General features: G+C 36.1%; 1 protein-coding gene across 4 annotated transcripts in view; it reads right to left on the bottom strand.

The window, feature by feature from the left end:
• Positions 1 to 3812: 3812 nt before the first annotated feature.
• Positions 3813 to 23576, bottom strand: part of SLC26A7 (solute carrier family 26 member 7) — a 149142-nt gene continuing 129378 nt past the window's right edge. For 2 of the 4 annotated variants that reach the window (XM_003940520.4, XM_074386879.1), the window contains exons 15-18: positions 13446 to 13546; positions 9273 to 9327; positions 9085 to 9188; positions 3813 to 7113 (exon numbers count right to left, since the gene is read on the bottom strand). In XM_003940520.4, coding sequence (XP_003940569.1) covers positions 7078 to 7113; positions 9085 to 9188; positions 9273 to 9327; positions 13446 to 13546 — 296 coding nt within the window. In that variant the 3' untranslated portion in view covers positions 3813 to 7077. Of the gene's footprint in view, positions 7114 to 9084; positions 9189 to 9272; positions 13547 to 23576 lie in introns of those variants that run through there. The other 2 variants (XR_012514071.1, XR_012514070.1) reach the window with 1 other exon arrangement.

The following is a 23576-nucleotide window of genomic DNA, read 5'->3' on the forward strand; positions in this document are numbered from 1 at the left end:
CAGGTATGGTAGCTCACGCTTGTAATCCTAGCACTGTGGGAGGCCGAGGCAGGCTGATCACCTGAGGTCAGGAGCTCAAGACCAGCCTGGCCAACATGGTGAAACCTCATCTCTACTAAAAAATACAAAAATTAGCCAGGTGTGATGGTACATGCCTGTAGTCCCAGCTACTCGCTTGAACCTGAGAGGCAGAGGTTGTAGTTAGCCAAGATCACACCACTGGGTGCACTCCAGCCTGGGTGATAGAGTGAGACCCTGTGTCAAAAAAAAAAAAAAAAAGAAACAAAAAGAAAAGAAAGAAAAACAATGTCCTCTTTCTGATTCAATAAAATAAAGTAAGGATTTTTGAATAATAAGTACTTTAAAAGAGATTGTTTTAGAGAACTTAATCAATTTGGAGTAACTGAGTATTCTTTTTTAAAAAAAAGCAAATCAAAACAAAAGCAAGCAAAAACTCAAAGTGGGAAGTTATCAATAAAACTCTGTTCAGTGCCTATCTCTGTGACAACTGGTGAAATTGAGCAGGTCTATGCTGCTATTTTGGTTAAAACAGTATGATAACTTAGAGAAAACTAGTTAATTCAATTCTATCTTCTTTAACCAGATAGATAAACTTTAGTAACCATCATCAGAATATCATATGCTTCAGCTTCTGAATCACAATTGGCATGTTGCAAACCCATTCCTGACCACATTACTCTGTTTCATGGCCATAACCTCATCTGAGTAGCCAGGTATGACTAGTCATGTCTATGCTAACCTACTGTCTCTAGCGGCAGAATGTTTTAACCAGACAGTTCATGATCAATTATTATGTTTTTAATATAAAAGCATGACATACAGCAAATGAAAATACAATTCTAGTAAGCCTGGTTTTCAGATTGAAAAAAAAAGAGAAAATCGTTAAAAGTCTAGGAAATGCATAACTCCCTGCAATTGACTAAATTGTGTCCCTGTACAATTCATATGTTGAAGGCCTAATCTCCAAGGTGACTAATATTTGGAGATAGGGTTTCTAAGGCAGTAAATAAGGGTAAATAAGGCCATAAGTGTCAGGCCCTGATTCATAGAATTAGTGTTCTTATAAAAGGAGACAGCAGAGAGCTCGCTCTTCCTCTCTCTCTCCTCCTTGAGGACACAGAGAGGAGACATCCTTCTACTAGCAAGAAGAGAGCCCTCTTTAGAAACCAAATTGGCCAGCTCAATGGTCTTGGACTTATAGTCTCTGAAACTGGGAGAAATACACTCCTGTTGTTTAAGCCTCCAGTCTAGGGTATTTTGTTGTTGACAGCCCAAAGAGACTAATACAGATTTTGGTACGGAGAGGTGAAGTACTATTGTAACAAATAACTAAAAATGTGGAAGGAGCTTTTTGAGGTGCATGCTAGAAAATGCTTGGGTTGCTGTGAAGGGACTGTCATGAACTTAAAGGTGATTGTGGTGAGGAATCAAAAAGAAAACAAGAGGCCGGTCGCGGTGGCTCAAGCCTGTAATCCCAGCACTTTGGGAGGCCGAGGTGGGTGGATCACGAGGTCGAGAGATCGAGACCATCCTGGTCAACCTGGTGAAACCCCGTCTCTAAAAAATACAAAAAATTAGCTGGGCATGGTGGCACATGCCTGTAATCCCAGCTACTCAGGAGGCTGAGGCAGGAGAATTGCCTTAACCCAGGAGGCGGAGGTTGCGGTGAGCCGAGATAGCGCCATTGCACTCCAGCCTGGGTAACAAGAGCGAAACTCCGTGTCAAAAAAAAAAAAAAGAAAAGAAAAGAAAACAAGAGAGAAAGCCTCCATCTTCGTTGAGAATAAATAAGTAATCATAAATGGAGTGTTAGTAGAAATATGGTCATAACAGGCCATTCTGCTGAGGTCTCAGATAGAAATGAATAACATCTTACTGGAAACTGGAGGACAGGTGACTCTTGTTGTAAAGTGGTCAAGAACTTAGCTGACATGTGTTCTAGTGTTTTTTGGAAAGTAGGAACACAAGTGAAAAAAAGTGGATATTTAGCTGAGAATATTTTTAGACAAAGCATTGAAGGAGTGGCTTGGTTGCTTCTGACTGCTTTTAGTAAAATGTGATGGGAAAGGGGAATTGAAGAAAGAATTGTTAAGCAGAAAGTAACAATATATTGAAGATTTGGTAAATTATCAGTCTATTCATATTGTATAAAATGAGAAACCTTGTTCTGAAGAGAACACTAAGGATGTGGTTAAACAACAATTTGATAAGTAGATTAATATGGTTATGAACTATGAATCTGATTAGCCACCTCAGCAGGAGACAGAAATAGAGATAAAATTACATCAGCAAACCACTGCTAGTTTGAACGGAAGGGGACAGAGATGGGACAAAATAAAGGAGGGTTATCAGATTTTTTAGGTTCTAGAGGACAATACCATAGAGCTAATTAGTTGTCAACATGTGCTATTCTTCAAGAAAAGAAAGAAACACCACAGGCAACTCAGAGATCACCCATTCTGCCTTCTTGGTTTCAAAGGGTGGGGACATTGCCTCAATTATAATAAGTCAGACAGCCTCAATTTGAAGTTCTAGGGGTTGGATGTCCCTGCAAAGCCATGGAACTCTGGAACTCTGGAGGCAGGACTGATACTCCAGAGGGTCACAGAGGTAGGGGATCAAAGCAGAAGGGATTATTTTTACATCTGGATCTGATGGAATTTTTCTTGGTAGGTTTTGGACTTCTTTGGGACCTGTCACTATTTCCTTGTTTCTTATTTCTCCTGTTTGGAATGCAATATCATTTTTATGATCATTCCACCACTGTATTTTTTTAAGCATATAGCTTGTCTGGCTTCACAGATTCACAATCAGAGAGGAATTTTGTCTAAGAATTAATCATGTTTCTGTTCTCATCCATATATCATTTAGATGATATTTTATGAAACTGAACTTTAGACTTGTGGGTAGATGCTAGAATGTGTCAGGACCTTTGGGGCTCTGAGGATGTAATAAAAGCATTTTGCATATAATAAGGACATGAATTCGGTAAAGCTAGAATGTTGTGGACTGAATTGTGTTTTCCCAAAATGTATATGTTTAATCTTTCACTGTCAAAGTGACTTCATTTGAACACAGGACCTATAAGAAGGTAATTAAGGTTAAACAAGGTCATAAGTATGGGTCCTGATCCAGTAAGATTAGTGTTCTTATAAGAAGAGTACTCCCTCTTTCACTCTTTCTCTCTCCCACATATGAGGACATAGTTTGAAGGTGGCCATTTACAACCCAAAAAGAGAGTCCTCACTGGAAATCAAATTGACTAGCACCATCCACTTGGACTTCTCAGACTCCATAACTGAGAAATAACTTTTGGTTGTTTAAGCGTTCTAGCCTGGTATTTTATCATAGCAGCCAGAACTAAGACACTCCCATTAATCACCTTACTGCCACCCTATCTAGGAAGGCAACCCTTTATTCTCTGCCATACTTCCCATCATCTTTCCTTAACATATTTTCATTTTGGCACATATTATCATCTAACTTAGAATAAATGCATTTTAAATGTATTCTGTTTATTTTGTCTTCCCTTGTTAGATCATAAACTTCATGAGGGCTTTTATTCTTTTTCTGTTTTATTATCTGCCATATCTGTAATACCTAGAAGACTTCCTTAGCTTCTTATCTTTGGAAAAGTAGCCTTTAATATACTGAAGAACATTGAACTTAGCCTATGAAGTCAGGAAAGGCAAATAAACAACCGTATATAATAAAGAGCCAAAGTAAACTTAAAAAATAAAATGTATATATTAATTAAAATTAGAATGCAAAGGATGTAAACCTGGTAAAAGAGGATGTATAAATCTAGTTTTGTAGCAAAAAGTATTTTTATCAGCAGTCCATAAATTAAGGCACCATACCTTACAGTCCTAGGTTGAAATTTTGTAAGAATAAATTGCCAAGAATAATGGATACTTCCAGGAATATTCAACACAATACTCTGTGGTCATTCCCAGAAACAGTATGTATTACTTGCTTTGCAGGAGAGTAAATACTCTGAAATAATAGACACAAATCCATTTAAGCATAATAGTTATCATATTTCAATTTATTTCCATGTAAATTGGTTGTTACATGCTGAGTTAGTACAAAGAATTATAAAGAAGATAATTAAATGCATTGAAAAATATAAAAAATAAGTGCAGCATATTAGACTACATAATTTTTAACTAAAAATCTTTGGATTGTGAAAGTACCACTTAACTCCCTATTTGAAATCTGGCCACCAACTCATTGCCAAATAGCATATTCTACATTGAATTAGATTAGCATCCCACAGAATATAGATGGTACCTTTCTAAGGCATAATGTATGTTCAATAATATACCAATATATTTTGGAAACCACTAAATGTCAAACATTATCCATACAGGGTATTAACACATTAATGTTTTCATTAAAAAAGAAAAATCTCTTTCCTCATTACATTACACATTTATAGAATAGAGAACTGTCAAATAAATTACTGCAAAGTAGTTCAAGCTAAATCTTCTAACACTTGAATCATATAATCGGGGGCAAATAACCTTTAAAATGAAAGACAAATGGTGAAATTTAAGGGCATTTAATTTGCATAAATGTAATGTTAACAGTCTTTTCCTTGTTACATATTTTATGCTTAATTTATATTTGTCACTCAGTTAGGTCCTTAATACTCTTATAGGTCAGTTTTAATTTTTTCCAATTTTATTTTACCATAATAAGTATTATGGAAGTAGTTTGTCATGTATAGAAATAAGGTAATCTCATAAAAATAATTCAGTGTGACTCTAGAAACAGTCCAGCATCAAGACCATTATACAGTTTTTGTGTTGTTAATGCCTGCTTCGAAATAAACATTTGCATTTTAGAATCTTGTGTGTCTAAACTCATGTTTTCCTCTTAAACTCTCAGAACTCAATACCAGAGACTTTTTCCATGTTAACAGTCATTGTAGCCTTAGTATTTGACAGTCTTAAACAAAGGTCTTCATAAAGTACATGATTTGGCCTTTCTTTACTTTGAATACAACATTAACATTTGACACCCAAGTTACGAGGTTTAAAGTTTTATCCACTGAACTTCTACTGTAAACACAGAAATGCATTCAAATGCAACTGCTGTGACAATCCTGTGCCCATTTTATCAACAAACCATAAAAATCATCCATCAATTAAATATGATTTTAATGTCAGACCTGATCCATCATCTCTAACAAATTAGAAAATTCCTGCATTATATAAATTCAATTATAGGAGTTGCATAGCAAAATAACAATTTATAACACATCAAAATATATATTTGTAAACTTTCCTTGACTCATGCTTCTCTGCTAGTGACCAATGGATTAGAGATGGTAAATATTACCATCCATCATTGGACTAATTTAACTGGACAAAGCAGAATAAAATTATTTTCTCTTATGAAACTTCACTTCCAATTATTAATTCTGCTTTTCCCTGAAAGAGTGTTTCATGGGAATGTGAGTTGACCTCACTGATTTCAATCCAAGTTAGTGATAAAGAGACTGAGGCTACCATATGGACAAAGACTATTCTTTATAGTTCATTTTGATCGAAATTGGAATGGTTGGATATGTTATAAGAATTTGAAATCTCTATTAATTCTCTTTCATTTTACTACATTGCCTTACCTAGGATTTAATGTTAAAATTAAGGGCCATATGAATGTTTACCACACTTTTGCTAGAGACGGTTTTAATCCATCACTTGGCAGGCACTAGAATTTACTTTTATAGATGCCAGAGAAAACTCCTAAATGGCTGGTCTTTTAATTTTATTTTCAATCTGTTTCTCAAACTCACTTTAAAGTACCTAGCTTTTTCTTGCTCTGGTAATTTTTAGCAGTTAAAATGCTGTTAAAACTTAAGAATAATTATATGTATATGCCTATCTTTGAAGGTGAGAATTATTTCCTAGGTAAATCATTTTGCTAAATTAAAATGTGAAAATCTGTGTACTTGTATGTGATTGAAAGTATATGTACAGGCATGAAAGCAATAACATACAGTTCACACTAGCCTATGGTGTTTGTCAATTACTCTTTTGGTTTGGTGGGTTTGTAGATAACCACATCAAGCTCTCCTCTAACAAAAGAAAAAATTCTATGAAGATCTACATATTTATCCATCCATATGGATATAGATAAACGTATATTTACTATCTCTGAAATAAGAAAGTCAAAAACTATTACAGTTCATCTTATACTGGAATAGCACAAAGCTATTCTGCTAGTGATATTTTCTGATCTAAAAATTATGTTTTTGAAAAAATATAAAATGTATAATTTTCATATTCTTTTTCTCTAACAAAACTTCAATGGAAAACAGACCCTCGTAATGGGTAGAAATGTTAAAATTAGAGCTACTGGGTCTGAAAACCCTAAGCATTTCCAATATTCATGCAAAACAGACCATTGTCAAGAACTTGGTCTTTTGATCACAAAAACATTCCTGAATACTTCAGGAATGAATGTGTGGAAGGATATGGCAACAAATTATTTCCAGTTTTTCATTTGTTTAGTTTGGTTTACTTTTTGTGAATTTCACATCTTACTGTAAAAAGTAATATTTAGCCTTATTGATATTTCAGTGGCCTATTCAGAGAGAAGTTGTGAGGAAATGGCATATTTGCTAAATTGTTTTTATGTATTAGTTACAGATTATCTTAAAATTTTACAAATGGCTTGTAAATGTTCCAAATTGCTTATGATAAAATTACTTCTCAATTTTAAACACCAACTTACAGCACAATAGAAATAAAACAACACAAAATATTGTGATAAAAGGAAATAAAACTATATTTATCCTTCAACACACTAAAACTAAAGGCATAGCAATTTTTATATAAAATAATTAAGTGAATCTTCTTACTAACAAAAATGAGAAAAAATGTTGGCAATTCTTTCCAACGGTTATGCACTTACTAAGTCACATCATACTTATTGTAGCTGAGGTCATCTGTAGGATTCAAACAACAAAAAAGTTGTGCAAAATGTCAGCATATGGCCTCTTCAGGCAGTTGCTAAAGACAAGAGTCGTACTGCGACAAAAGGGTCTCAGACTTCACTGTGATCATTGAATTTGCTCAAATTCTGAAACAGAAGAGGAAAAAATAAGTATGTGCTACTTAATCAACTCTCTAGTTGGTACCATAGTAAAAGAACAGTAGTAACCGAAGCAAGCTGTCAAGTTAAAAAAAAAAAATGAACATTTTATGAGGCATCATAGTAGGGCAGTTCAAAGCTCCAGGTTCAAAGTCAAACTTCTGACTTTGCAACCAGCTCTACCACTTAGAGATGGTGTAATTTCCTTGGTTAGTTTCCTTGTTTCTAAAATAGGTCAAATCATTGTATCTACCTCATAAGGTTATAGCAAATTCAGTTAAACAACATAGTAAAATTTTTAGAATATTCCTGGAATATTGTGAGAGCACTCAATATATATTAGATATAATAATAATAGTGCTATTATTATTTTTTGTAAATATATATTGTTCTGATCATATACAATAGGGATGACTCTGCAAGCACCAAATGTTGTTCTAGGGATGAGGAAAGGGAAAACAATTCAAAACTCAAGGAAAAATAGCAGGAAATCAAAACTCTAAGAACAACTGTAAAACGAAACCGTAAGTCCAGCATTTGTAGGATAACTTCAGATTGTGTGAGTGCTAGACTCTGCAAATGATATTTCCAAAGATTGCAATATAAGCTTAGAAGCAAGATATCAGAGCAGGAAAAACTTAAAAGGCCATATTTATAATATTTAGAGTTTTAATATATGAGAGAGGTGGATCCAAATCCCCAGGACAGTAGATCCTGAAAGAAGCATTTATTTTACAAGTAAGCAGTTTGCAATTCATAGCAGTTTGCAATCCTCAGAGCAGTGACATTGTTGGAAGATCCAAATTTTATGTGTATATATATATATATATTTTTTTGAGATGGAGTCTCACTCTGTTGCCAGGCTGGAGTGCAGTGGTGCGATCTTGGCTCACTGCAACCTTTGCCTCCTGAGTTCAAATGATTCTCCTGCCTCAGCCTCCTGAGTAGCTGGAACTACAGGCATGCGCCATCACGCCCACCTAATTTTTGTGTTCTTAGTAGAGATGGGGTTTCACCATGTTGGCCAGGGTGATCTCAATCTCTTGACCTTGTGATCTGCCTGCCTTGGCCTCCCAAAGTGCTGGGATTACAGGCGTAAGCCACCACACCCGGCCAGAAGATCCAAATTATTAAACAACAGTTCATAACTGGCCTAAAAAAGGAATGGAAACATCCTTTTACTTCCTTTTTTTTTTTTTTTTTTTGAGACGGATTTTTACTCTTGTTACCCAGGCTGGAGTGCAATGGCACGATCTCGGCTCACCGCAACATCCGCCTCCTGGGGTCAGGCAATTCTCCTACCTCAGCCTCCTGAGTAGCTGGTATTACAGGCACGCACCACCATGCCCAGCTAATTTTTTGTATTTTTAGTAGAGACGTGTTGACCAGGATCGTCTTGATCTCTTGACCTCGTGATCCACCTGCCTCGGCCTCCCCGGCCTCCCAAAGTGCTGGGATTACAGGCTTGAGCCACCGCACCCGGCACATCCTTTTACTTCTTTATTTTATTTATTTATTTTTTTTTTGAGGCGGAGTTTCACTCTTGTTACCCAGGCTGGAGTGCAATAGCGCGATCTCGGCTCATCGCAACCTCCGCCTCCTGGGTTCAGGCAATTCTCCTGCTTCAGCCTCCTGAGTTGCTGGGATTACAGGCATGCACCACCATGCCCAGCCAATTTTTTGTATTTTTAGTAGGGACGGGGTTTCACCATGTTGACCAGGATGGTCTCGATCTCTTGACCTGGTGATCCACCTGCCTCGGCCTCCCAAAGTGCTGGGATTACAGGCGTGAGCCACCGTGCCCAGCCACATCCTTTTACTTCTAATAGAAAATCTGAGATTGGGGGCAGGGTGTTAATAGATTTTAGATGTCAATGGAGTAATAAGTTAAAATGCAATGCCTCGATTCTACATTCTGAATTTTCTTATAACCCCTGCAGGCCATGTTCATCAACTCACCTTATTTGCATGTATATGACTTATTGCAGCAGATACTGATTCAAAAAAAATTGGTTTCTCTGAATCTAGGTTTCCATAATACTTCAATGCTTTTATCAAGGAAGCTACAAGAAAGCACAGGTGATATAAGAATACATGTGGAAGACCAGAAGAATCACATTCACATTTAGCCAGGGACATTCTCTTACCCGTACAGTGGGCCAACAATACATCCACATTCCTGCCTTTACAGTCCATGTAAAGCTGCAAGAATTAAAATAGGATACCCACAATTAATTCAGAATACCCAGCAGGAGGGAATAATACGGGCTTCAGAAGAAATCAAACTTTCTTGAAAAAGAAATAAAAGAGCCTATGTTTATGAAGTCAAACCACCAGAGGGAGGCATTGTTACACAGTCAGGCATAATCTGCCAAGCATCTAAAAGACTAAGATTAATACAGCAGGTCATCTGCCTTTACTGCAACTAAATTTGACCGCTTAGCGTTTCCACATCCTTTAATACAAGTAAAAACATTGTCTTTCCAGTCCTATAAGAATGAAATAAAACTGTTCTCAACCTCTTCTTGGAAACAAGAACCCTTTTGTGAAAGTGAGGAAAGCTGCTGACCTACCACTTGCTTTAACATTCTGCAATAATTTGGGCATATTCATGAGCTCTACAAACCCTGTGAATGAATTGCAAATTGAGAACGTCACCATAATCCAAGCCAAGTTTGACTACCCAACTTCCATTTTAAAAGAAATGCAAGATGAGAGATTCTAACTCATTTGTTTGGCCTCTTTTAAAAGTTTGCCTCTTTTAAGTCCTAGAAAATCTCAAGCAGAGACCACTTATTAAAGGCTCTGACCTTAAATTCACCCAAATCAGAGTCAGTCTATGAACTTCAGTAAAAGTAAGTTTAGCCACTTTACTTACCAGAGGATGGATTTCATTATATAATAGTGATGTACCTTACACATAAAGTATAGAAAGCTGCATTTACAATACATTCTAATAGTCTGCATTATACATTCAAAATTTCATTCACATTATTCCAGCAGTAAGTTCTTTCCATGTGATAAGAATTGTGAAATAAAAGGAGGTACATTACTGAGCATAAATGAGAAAACAAATAACAAAAATTAACATGGAATGTATCTTTGCTATTGAATAAATGGCTCCCATTTTTGTAAGTCAAAATGATTAATTCAAGGTGACCTCCCAGTGTTTGGCTTTTTCTTAAGCTCAGTGAAACATAAACACATTGCTATGGGTGGTTTGTTGATGCTGATAAATATAATCTCCAGTTCACTGACCTCTCCAGTGTCCCAAGTAAAAGAATAAAGAGAAGTCACCCTACTTCCTTCAACCTACAACTCCCACGAGAATGTTCCTTATGCTAAAGCAACTAAGAAAACAATCCGGGGAGTGTTGTTAGAAAGCATGAAGCCATGCAGGGCTGAGGAGTCTCTGTGGCTCTTCACTCTGAACCTTCTTCCAAGGTGGCTGGAACTAAGAAATAATATTAGCTGCAATGATATTATTTATACTTTAAGGAATGACATTTTTAAAATGAGAAAAAAATAACAGAAACTAGCATTATTGAGTTCTTGATAACTGCTGGACACTTCCTTAGGTGCTTTATATGCAATATATCATTTTAAAGCTTCACAACAATTTGAGGAAGTTGGCATTTCTACTTCCAGTTTACAGAAAAGCAAATAAATATTTAAGCCGAGATCACAGAACTAGTATATGGATGATATGTGGATCCAGCCTTAGTCTATCTTTAAAGACTATGTTTTTAACATAGATCATACTGTTACTGTAACCATAATAAAATAAAGAAAGCAGGAATAATAAGGAAATTTTAAAGGGAAAACTGACACAAAACTGCTGGTTTTGTTTATATAGATAAAAAACACCTGGCTAAGGAAATGTAATTTTATGCCACTTTAAAAATAAATTGCATCAGTTGACTGATCCTGTTGTTCCAATGTATAGATCTTTAAAACCACTAAGATGAATGATAAAAAATAAGCCTTTTTTCAACCTGTCCAGCACCCAGATTGTTTGAATTTCTCTGAATTGTCAGCCATGGATCCTAAATCCAGTGGGAGTAGGTAACCATTTCTCCTTCTTTCTTTATTAACCCTAAGTCCTGTTTGTAATATAAAGAGAAGGAAGCTAATTAATTTCAGAAACCAATCTAAAATCCAATTGAGCAAAAACCATACATATTGGCCTTTCTCAGTTAAAAACACACATACACACACACACAATCCTAGTCTAATGTTCCTCAAAATAGGATTCCTGAATCCTCTGCATCAGAATCACCTATGTGCATTTAAAATTAAGCTCCTAGATCAGAATCAGGACCCAGAAGACTGCATTTTCAATGAGCACCCAGAAGAGACTTAAACACACAATTTTGAGAGACTCTTTTAGATTTTAGCAACACAGAGTAAATAAAAATGCCGAATACAAGAGGCCCTCATGTGAAGAGGAACCACATGTTTACAATTTAGGTTCAGTTGGAAGAAAATATGAAGTATTCAGGTTGAATCCTATGTCCAGTTGTGCAAAGGTTTTATAGTGAATCACAAGAAAATAAAAACATATTACATAGGGGAGAAGGGCGACTTGCTAAAAATAGCCACTAGATTTCAGGCCTCTGATACCTAACCTTCAATTGTTTTAAACAATTTATTTATTTTTGAAATATCTGCTAATTCTGAAACAAAATTGCTGCCTCGTTTTTACAAAATAAACTAAGATCCAGACAAGTGAGATGATTTTCCCCACGCCTCAGCTAGTATGATGTGGCTGGGACTGTGCTGAGATTCCCACATACTGAGCAATTCTCCACACACTCCCACTCATATCTTCATAGGAGAGCAACACTAATGTTGACCTTTGCACTATCTTGAGTTTGAAGGGCTGGACATTTCAACGTAAATTTAAGATACAAATGAATAGAGACACAAGGTATGCCACACCACAAGAAAACAATCCAAATCCATAACCTGATATCTTTTCAAGGATACTGATCTCAACTCTTTAAACCTCAATGTCTAATTTCCACTTTCTGATCATGATGTGTAATGTAACTAATGTAAGACTATCCTATCTCCACAAAAGAGCGCACAACTGGACAAAAACATACAACCGTGTTTAGACAATCAGCATTTGCCTGATTGTCTAAACACCATTCCTCAGGAAACCCTGTGCTGGGTTTCCTGAAAAAGGGAGAAAAAAATGGGGTAAGCCCTCTGATCGTGGCAGTCTGCCACAAAGCAGTTTCTGGGCCCTGGCATGACGATGGGGACCCGAGAAAAATGCAGCTTCCCTGAGCTGCACAGACAGAACCAGAGTTCAGGGAGAGATCAATGGGTGAGGAAACAGCTCCAGAAATTTCCAGAAGGTTTAAATTAAGTATTTGACTCAATGTCAAGCCACACAGGGAGGCTCTAGGTGGCCTGAGTAAGAAAACTTCTCAGAAGTAAACACCTGAAGACGAGGTGAGCCAATTCAAATGCTCAGAAGTGGGCAGAGGCCTGAGGAAACCCAGGAACAGATGCTGCCGCACCCTCAAGACATCCCAGCACCACCAATTCAGGGCATTGAGGGAAAGAACAAAAACAAATCGGAAAGGAGATGAATTCCCTTTTGACTTAGTATTTACTTAAACAAGAAAAAAGGAGGAGAAAAAAATCTTAGAAGTATCTGAGTTTTCTGTGAATTGGCAAAATTAGGTGTTCTTCCATCTGTGGAAATGGGGTTTGTAAGCTACGTCAATTTTAAAGTGATAAATAGAGTTTTTTTGTTTTTGTTTTTGTTTTTTTCATACCTGGATTATGGAGACCCCATGGAGATCATAGGGTAGAGAAAGAGGCACCATTGCCTGAGAGAACAGAGAAAAGCCCCTGCATTGGGCACTGTGTGTGAGACCAGGAATGGTATTAGGCAGAACTGTACCCAACTGTGATGTGAGACAAAATCTCCTGCCATCACCAAGGCACTTGCTAATGCAGCCTGTGCTCTAGAGGGGGCTTTTTCCTTTCTAGAATCCTGGTAAATTGATGCCTAGGAGATCCTATGCTCCCTGTATCTCAAGTCTATGCTCTGTTCTCTCTGACTACCCCATGCAAATATCCTTAACCCTGACATACATACAACTGGAAGCTGAATAGGATCTCCTGAAAACAAATCTACAGTGGTGGGAGGCATAAAGTTCTACGTCCTTTGCAAATAATGGGGTGAGATGAGTATTGCAATAAGCAGGCTCGAGACTATGCAGTTGAGAGAGAAACTGGTGAAAACCTCTGTTACTGAACAGAAGGGAAGGAACAGTTGTAAACACAAGCTCTGTAAATACCTCAACAAGCATGGAGACTCCAGAATAGTCAAAAAAGGTAAATCCACTGCAATCCAGGATTAAAGAATACTTCTCATTAGGGCAGGACTGTAAAGCTTCTTCTGTAGGAGAAACAGAGACTTGAGTTAGGGAGAATTCTAAGAGATTTCTGCTGCTAATTTGTTGACTGGTGGGAGGGTAACAGTGACCTCATGTTTAACAACACTAATTCTGAACACATTTAATTTTTACACTTTTTAGTAAATCATTATTTCTGAACTCTCTGATTTTGTATTACTTGAATGCAATTTCGGTGACTATGACATGACTCAAAGAAGAAGACAAAATAGGTTAATTACCAGTATGATTTCATATGTGGACAAACTGAGGTTCAGCAAATTTAAATGCTTTTGAAAGGATATCTGGCAAGTTAGTACTAAACATAGACAAAAAGCAAAGTCGCTAGATATTCTGAATAGTATGTTTTCCACAATATCACACTGTATCCGTGATAGGTATGCCCAGAGTAGAGCCCTGTTTTGTGGTGCTGGGTGCCTATACAATTTTGGAATCAACACTTAAAAAAACAAACAAACAACAACAACAACAAAAACACACACAAAAAAACTCTATTGCTAGGGCTTGTCCCACAGCCTTGGAAGGGATCTGTATGAGGGACCCTGAAAATTAAGCTTCATTTGGTTCATAGTAAATCAGCCTCTGAATTTACCTGATGATGAAAACAACAATATTTTACTTAGGACTTCATGACCTCTTTTTGATTGACATTCCTGGGGCCATGATTTCTTTACATGATATGACCTATTTCTTTTTTTCTTTTTTTTTTTTTTTTTTTTTTGAGACAGAGTCTCACTCTGTCACCAGGCACTAGGCTGGAGTGCAGTGGCACAATCTCGGATCACTGCAACCTCCGCCTCCTGGGTTCAGGCAATTCTCCTGCCTCAGCCTTCCAAGTAGCTGGAACTACAGGCGCACGCCGCCACGCCCAGCTAATTTTTTGTATTTTTAGTAGAGACGGGGTTTCACCATGTTGGCCAGGATAGTCTCAATCTCTTGACCTTGTGATCTGCCCGCCTCAGCCTCCCAAAGTGCTGGGATTACAGGCTTGAGCCACCGCGCCCGGCCGATATGACCTATTTCTTAACAGGGAGAAACCACATTTGGGGTCCCTCTGAGCAGTGCAGACCACATATGCGGACTCCCCCGCCACTGCAGGCAAAGTCTATCAAGTAAACTCAAATTCATTATGAAAGTCTCTGAAAAACAAAATTCTCAATATCAATAGTGTTGCCATTTAAAATGTCAAGATTTTTCTGTATAGTGGCTACATAAAAGTGGGAATATGGTTGGTTCTCAATTTGTAAGAAAATAGGAGGGAATCTGCATTTTAAAAAGTCCTGCTGGGCTGGGCATAGTGGTCCGTGCCTGTAATCCCAGTACTTTGGGAGGCCACGGCACAGATCACAAGGTCAGGAGATCAAGACCATCCTGGCTAACACGGTGAAACCCCATCTCTACTAAAAATACAAAAAATTAGCTGGGCATGGTGGAGTGAGCCTGTAGTCCCAGCTACTTGGGAGGCTGAGGCAGGAGAATCACTTGAACCTGGGAGGCGGAGGTTGCAGTGAGCGGAGATGGCACAACTGCATTCCAGCCTGGGTGACAGGGTGAGACTCTGTCTCAAAAAAAAAAAAAAAAAAAAAAATCCTGCTTACAGATCAAAAAAAAAAAAAAACAAAAAAAAAAAAACAGTAAAAGAGAAAATAAAAAATGAACACTGAAAATTTATATATGACAGTAACTGTTAGGAAAAGGAGAAATCCTACAAAGTAATTTCTATGTATTTGAAAAGTGGTAGTCTGGTATAAGACTTGTTTTTCAGTTTCACCTTTAAATCTATATTTATATTTATTAATCAAATAATATACTTTAACTGAATAACAACCATGTTATGTTTGTATTATGTTCAAGGAGTGGACAATAACATTAAATAATCAGTAATTTTAAGGCATAATTTTTTTTAAGGAATGGGTAATAACAAATTTGAGTGAGGTCTTATTTCTTTCTTAAGGAGCTTATAATACTTTTGAGTGTCAAGGCTAGCATTGGTATATAAATGACATGATTAAAATGAAAAAATGAATTAAAATGCAAATTTACAAAAAAAAAAAAAGAGTAGTCTCTTTGGAGTAATCAGGGAAGGCTTCATGCAAAAAGCAGCCTTGCAAGATACATCAGATTCCAAAAAAAAAGAAATAATATAGATGTGTAAATATTCTAACCATGTGGACAGTATTAATCAAACACTAATGAAAGCTTAACATCTCAAACTCCTGCTCCCATTCAACCATTTAATGAGAACCAACTATATGCCAGTGTAGTGCCTTCTGTTCCACTATTTCTCCTAGGACAAGGGAGGCTGAGTGGTAGTGAACATTCAGACTATGTTTCCATAGGCCTAAAATGGAAAATTAGAACCTCAAGCAAAATTGAAAAGAGCCACAACATATCTCATCCACTGACCCCTCAACTGTAATCATTATCATTCATTTACCGAATTAAACATAGGATTTACCTCTACTAATGCAGAGGCTTTTATTTATATTTTCAGGTATAATATGCCCTGGCTTATTATCAAAGATAAGAAAGTATTAAGATCGCAGGAAAAAGAAAATACTCTAAGCAAAGAATATTGGTGCTAATCAACAGTGGAATGTTGACTGGTCATAAATACATTTTTGGAAACATTCTATTCAATTTTCACAGTATAAAAATCTCTAATAATTAAATATTAGGTAAGCTTTCCGAGAAAACATAAATGATTCATGTAATATACATATGTAAAAATATATATAATGGAGTTACATCTTTTCTTACAAAGTAAGATTTAAAAATTAGTAAGACTGATCATGTTTACAATGTATATTGGAGACTAATATTTGAAGGTTTCTTATGCCAATTTTTTTAAACTTTTTTTTTAAAGAAAACAACATTTATATGGTTTCTTTGAAGTCAGTAATGGTTTGGGGCCAAATGATGCCAGTTCTTGAAAGTCAGTTGTGTATATATCTTCTGTGCTTAATGACAGCATGTTGGTAGCTTAAAATCAGTCATAGTAGAAATAATTACACCATGGAAATTGGCAAATGCTACAGATCAGAACTTCTCCACAATCCCACCTTACATCCCCAATCCAAGAATCATTTGTTATTCACCAGCATATCATTGCTTAAAGGTGCGTACTCTTATTAAATATAAAGAAAATCATCAGTAAGTTTTAAAAATGCAGTGGCTTTGATTAAATGAATGACTTAAACCATTGACATATTTGACAATACATCTTTTATTTTTAAATTATACTTTAAGTTCTAGGGTACTTGTGCAGATTGTGCAGGTTTGTTACATAGGTATGCATGTGCCATGGTGTGTTTTGCTGAATCCATCACCCCATCATCTACATTAGGTATTTCTCCTAATGCTATCCTTCCCCAATCCCCCACACCCCGGCTATTCCTCCTTTAGCTCCCCAACTCCCAGGCCCCAATGTGTGATGTTCCCCTCCCTGTATCCGTGTGTTCACATTGTTCAACATCCACTTATAAGTGAAAACATGCAGTGTTTGGTTTTCTGTTCTTGGGTCAGTTTGCTGAGAATAATGGTTTCCAGTTTCATCCATGTCCCTGCAAAGTACATGAACTCATCATTTTTTATGGCTGTATGGTATTTCATGGTGTATATGTGCCACATTTTCTTTATCCAGTCTATCATTGATGGGCATTTGGGTTGGTTCCAAGTCTTTGCTCATGAGGCCTAACACCATAAAAACCCTAGAAGAAAACCTAGACAAAACCATTCAGGACATATGCATGGGCAAGGACTTACTGACTAAAACACCAAAAGCAATGGCAACAAAAGCCAACATAGACAAATGGGATGTAATTAAACTTAAGAGCTTCTGCACAGCAAAAGAAACTATGAATAGAGTGAACTGGCAGCCAATAGAGCAGGAAAAAATTTTTGCAATCTGACAAAGGGCTACTATCCAGAGAACTTAAGCAAATTTACAAGAAGAAAAAAACATCAAAAAGTGGGCAAAGGATATGAACAGACACTTTTCAAAGAAGACATTTATGCAGCCAACAAATATATGCAAAAATGCTTATCATCGCTGGTAATTAGAGAAATGCAAATCAAAACCACATTGAGATATCATTTCACACCAGCTAGAGTGGCAATCATTAAAAAATCAGGAGACAATAGATGCTGGAGAGGTTGTGGAGAAATAGGAACACTTTTACACTGTTGGTGGGAGTGTAAATGAATTCAACCATGGTGGAAGACAGTGTGGTGATTCCTCAAGGATCTATAAATAGAAATACCATTTGACCCAGCAACCCCACTACTGGGTATATACCCAAAGGACTATAAATCATTCTATTATAAAGACACATGCACACATGTCTATTGTGGCACTGTTGACAACACATCTTAAAATAACAATGACACAATTTGATATCAAGTTTTGTCCTTTCTAAAATCCACTTATACAGCATTGTTCTTACCAAATAATACCTCTTTTATAAATAGGACATATTTCAAAATAATCTGCAATCTAAAATTATTAGTTCAAAAATTTATGTAGAATAAATTAGCTTTCATATTTAACCTAAAAATTAAGAATAGATTATGAATTTTTCTAAGATCTTTAAGCATTATTGTTCATTTACTACCAAACATAATAGTAGTATCTATAAGACAGACTTGCTAGAAAAAAAAAACTCTAATCTGAAAGAATACTAGCAGTTGTTTTATTTGGAAAATATGTCAATGCATTGCTCTTCCTGGAAAATGCTTCATAAATTATTATCTATAACTGTCTGAGATGAATTCAGTCATCCCTATCCACAGCCAGGGCAAACATGGCTAATGAATTTGAATACTTTTTGCCACTGAGGTCAAAAAAGACCTTAAAATTTTCATCAACTCAGTGCTTTAGGAAGCCACTGTTAGCTGATCAAAAACATATTTGTCATTCTGAACTTAAAAAATATTACAGTGAAAACAAATCTATGTATATCTTACTTAGAGCAATTGATAACTGCATTTAATTGACTAGAAAATGGTCATTAAAAGGTATTAAAAATTCTTGAACAGGTTTTTTCCTTTTCTATCCCATTTCACCTATAAATTGTACTTGCCATTTTCGTTACTTTCTTGTAATTATCTCATAATATACTTGATGATAGATTATTAACTCTGAAAGTGTCTGGGGCTTTATCAATAGTGATTTTAAAATGTCTCTTCCATTGTCTGGTTCATGCCCTTGTTCACTTTGTCTTTTTTTTTTTTTTAATCCAACCTCCTTCTTTGCTATTCCTTTAATTGAAATATGTGTATTTTTCAGGCCATCCAAAAATAAAAATAAAGTAAAGCAAAACAGACTCATGCCTGTAGTTGTGGATAATAATTTAAGTAAGCTATGTTAAGAGAAGCAATTCATGATTTTCTTCTAAATGAAAAGAGACAGTCTTAATGGTAAAGTTACCAATTCACTCAAATGAAAATTTAAATACGATGGACATTTCTAACATCTTTCCAAAAATAAGTTAAGTTTTCTCTTATGTAGTATCCTTTTAGTTCTGCCATTGCACTAATTTTATGGCTATAACCTTGTGTTCTAAGCTTCTAAGTAAATCAACCAGAGCAATAAAAATCACATAATCCTAGAAAAGAGTAAAGTGAATGCACAGTTAATATCCTGCCTTAAGCAAAATGAGGTAAGCTTGGAGCATGTGCAAAGGAGACAACTAATCTATACCCATGTGGAATGCGGTAAATGATGGGCTTTATCTACAAAAAAACAACATTTCAGAAAGAAATTAACCATCAGGTGTGGGTGGGCAATTAACTCCAGACTGTGGAAGCCGGCTCTTTCCTGTGGAATATTCATTAACTTCTTTAATTAAAAAATATTCATAGTTGTATAATTTAAGAGTACTTTTTATATACTTCAAAAGTTTCTTTGACAGTCTGAGTAACTCATATTTTTTTAAAGAAAGTATTTTCTGTTGATATCAATTAACTATTGAGGAGCAGATTTGTATCCCAAATTTCTCAAGAAAATAAGAAGAAACATTTAAGACAAACTACAACATTACCTTTCTAAAACCTGTACACATATTATTGAACATTTTCTTCCTTCCTTTCCTTTCTTCCTTCCTTCCTTCTCTCCCTCCTTCCTTCCCTTCCTTCCTTCTTTCCCCCCTTCCTTGCTTCTTTCCTTCCTTCCTTCCCTCCCTCCCTTCTTCCTTCCTTCTTTCTTTTCTCCCAGCAGTCAGCTAATATAGATGTATTGAGCACCTACTCTAAGCACTGTCCTAGAAAATGTAAGTACAATGACGAACAAGGAAGACAGTAATCCCTGCCATCATCAGATTCACAATCAGGTAGGGAAACTAGTCAGTTGAACTAGTAATTTGAAGTGTGATGAGGGCTAGAGAAGATGTGCAAAAAATGCTATGGAGGTGCAAGAGACCTCGTGTGGTGGACAGAATAATCTCTCTTAAAGATGTACACATTTTAATTTCCAGAAACTGAATACGTTACGTTACAAGGCAAAAGAGACTTTGTAACAGATTTGATTAATTTAAGGATGTTCAGATTGGCAGGTTATCCTAGATTTCTCAGGTAGGCCCAGTGTCATACAATGAAACAGGAAGTTTGAAGTCAGAGAAGATTGCTGACAGAAGAGACCTCATCTCTTCTAAGATTTGAAGATGAGAGAGGAGAGATTTGAAGATGTCACACTGGCAGCTTGCAAATGGACAGGGCCATGACCCAAGGAATATAGGTGACCTCCGAAAGTTGGAAAAGGCAGGAAAATTAATTCTCCTCTAGAGCCTCTATAAGGAATGCAGCCTTGCCAAAATTTGACTCTATGTCCAAACTCATTTTCAGTGACTTCTATCATCTAAAACCATAAAATAACAAATTGGTGCAATTTTAAGCCACTAAATTTGTGGCAATTTATTATAGCACCAATAGGAAACTAATATACCTGCATCCTTTATTTGGGACATGAGTAATAAGGATGGGAACTTGTTTAGATTTCAAGGTCAATGATGACAGAATTCATGTCTACTTTCTTCATCCTTGAATATCCAGCACTCATTGTTGTGCCCAGGATTTATTAGATGTTCAATCTATATAGGAAAGATTAACTGAGTGAACAAGAACATGAATTAATGCAGGAGTGAATGGAAGAACGTGATGTGTGAGCTGAGACTTGAAGAATGATTAGAAGTTAAGTAGATGAATAGGTGGTTGAGGTAGACTCAGCAAGCCATAATGCTAAGAGAGCCCTTTAAGAGGGTGCCTCTTGGTAATGGCATAAACTGACTAAAATGTTTTGGAGACTCAAACTATTAAAAGTAGTAATGAAAGATTCCTCTAAAAATTGAGCAATTTTTATTTTTACTAAGAGAAATATCATGATTTCCATCTTATAATTGATGTAACCCTGCTTCATATATTTTGATTATTCTATCATGTGCTCAACCACAAATCTTTTCCTTCTGAAACAATTTTTAGGGGAGGGGGCTATTTTTAATTCTCTTCTTCTTGCTCATTCCCTTACTCAGTTTATGTCTTTTCTTATTTTAATCACTTACAGATCTATTCTGTAGTCCCCAAAACCTGGATGACCTCACTTAAGTTTACCGTTGTCCTACCTAAAGTCACTTTTCCTTTTAGCTGTTCACCTGACCTCCCTATTATTCCCAGTTTGAGAGTTTCAACCCTTCAGAATCATCATTTGCATTGTTCTCTTCCTTACTCCAACTTCCAGAAAGTTCCAGCTGGTGTTCATTACACTGCTGAAATCCCTTTTGAGTCCTTCCTCTCCATCTTCATGGTGACCAAAGAAGAGAAAGATAGAGCCTTCACCTTGTGTTCTCTAGATTATTATCACCTTACCATTCTTGCTTGCCTCCCTGCAGGCCGTATTTAGACGAAACCTCTTGAATCTGAACCTTAAGTACCCTGTCATGTATACAGACTACTTTCAACAGGGACTTAAGTCCTGCCTCTACCCCTAACTAGCTGCATGATCCAGAGCAAGTGGAGTCTCCCCTATGGGCCTCATCTTCATCAGTAAAATGAAGAGTGTTCTGACAATTATTTTAAAATTAAGAGTAGAACATTTGCCTATTACCTATTGTAGTTATTGAGAAGAATGCCCTGTGGATGCTATACAAATATTTTGTTCATTGGACAATGAAGGATAATGCAATGGAAATTAAAAATGCATTATTTACCTTAAAAATCTAGTTAAGAGGAAAATATGCATAAATAAAATGACTCTATAGCCATATAGGTAATATGTGATTGATTAAAGCATGTGGTATTTTTTCCGTTTCACTGTTACTATGAACTCCACTTTATAGGTGAAGATACTGAATCCCAAACTGCATTTGATGAACATTGCTCTGTATGGATCTAGTTGACTTTTTTTCTACCTAACAAGATTGAAAAGAAGTGTGTCCCTTCAATATATTTTACTTCTCAGTTAAACCTCAAAAACATAAGATTTGGATTGGAAGAAAAGGAAGATGGTTCTAGTTATGAAAATCCAAATAAAGGCTTAGACCCAGAGATCATTACGTTAGATATTGGAGCCATAAATGGATTTGTCTGGCTGGGATGGAGGGCTTGTATAATGTGTGGTAAGAAGGAAAGCAATTTGAAATGATAAGAAAGCATTTTATGTGCCACGCTAGGGAGTAGGTACTTGACCCTCAGAAGGAAACTATTATAATTTATTAAGAACGGGAGGTATTTTTTAAAGTAGAGGTGATTTAACATTAATCTGTCATTATGTCACAAAATGAAATAAAGCTGGAATGGCAATTAGATCTCAGCTACATGTCAACTCCATTTGTAGTAACTTCTTACAACACTATGCTAAGATTCAGAGGCTACTTGGGCTCATAGGAAAAAATGCCCTGATCTATTATTCCATCTGGCATGCACACACATACTGGTTATTTTCTATCTATAGAGTAAAACAAAGGCTATCTCATAGCAGAAAATAAAAACAAATGAAAATAATACTAATTCATTTCTAACATAATTAAGGACAGAATCAGTCGCAGAAGTGAAAATGTAAAGGTAATGAAACCAAGTTATAGATTTTAGGGATTAAAATAAGATGTGAAATAAAAAATAAACTCTGTACACATAACCTCAGCATTTAAAGCATAGGGAAGTAGAGCAGGGCACTACTTGAACAAGAGAGAGAGACAGGAGGACAGGGGAAACTTCGGAAGGGAGAAAAGAGGATGTCAGAAGAAGTGTTTTGATCCACTGTCTCTCACTGGGTGCCACAGAGTTTCACGAGGACCCAGCAAAGGGGGTCATGCCCATTAGCTATGGTCTGTGCAGAGTGGCCCTAGTCAGGATGCAGAAGTAAGAAACTCCCTTAATTTTTCACGTCGGAAAGAGAGTAAGGCACTCAAGAAGGTAAATAAGTATTATTCTAGTACTACATTAAATGTTCTCTGAGAGCACAAGACAGGTAAAAGTAAATAACCACAATAAACTAGGAAAGACCAGAAAAGCTGACATCTGAGATGTATCCATGTTGATGTGGGTCCATGCAGTTGATTCATATGTTCATATTCTATTTTATTATTTTGTATATTTATCTACAACATATTATATGCTGTAATTCAATTGATATTCTAATACGTATTTTATTCATTTTTTTGTTTTTTTGACATTTTTATTCTTTTTTATTATTATTATTATCATTTTTATTGCATTTTAGGTTTTGGGGTACATGTGAAGAACATGCAAGGTTGTTGCATAGGTACACACAAGGCAGTGTGGTTATTACTTGTCCATTGCATTGCTAATGGGCGTTTTGCTTATTTTGAGTTTTGGGGAATTAATAAACAATTCTATGAACAATTTTGTATGCTTTTTCAGATACAAATATTAGAGATTCTTAAAATTGTTTTTAGAAGTGCCAAAATTAATATAATTCAATTTTTTCATTCATCTAAGTTTATATGAAACGAAATTAGAACCTTACAATATATTTTTGTGTCTTGCTTTCTTTCCCAACATTGT

This window comes from Saimiri boliviensis, chromosome 15 (genome assembly GCF_048565385.1).
Source record: "Saimiri boliviensis isolate mSaiBol1 chromosome 15, mSaiBol1.pri, whole genome shotgun sequence".
NCBI lineage: Eukaryota > Metazoa > Chordata > Mammalia > Primates > Cebidae > Saimiri > Saimiri boliviensis.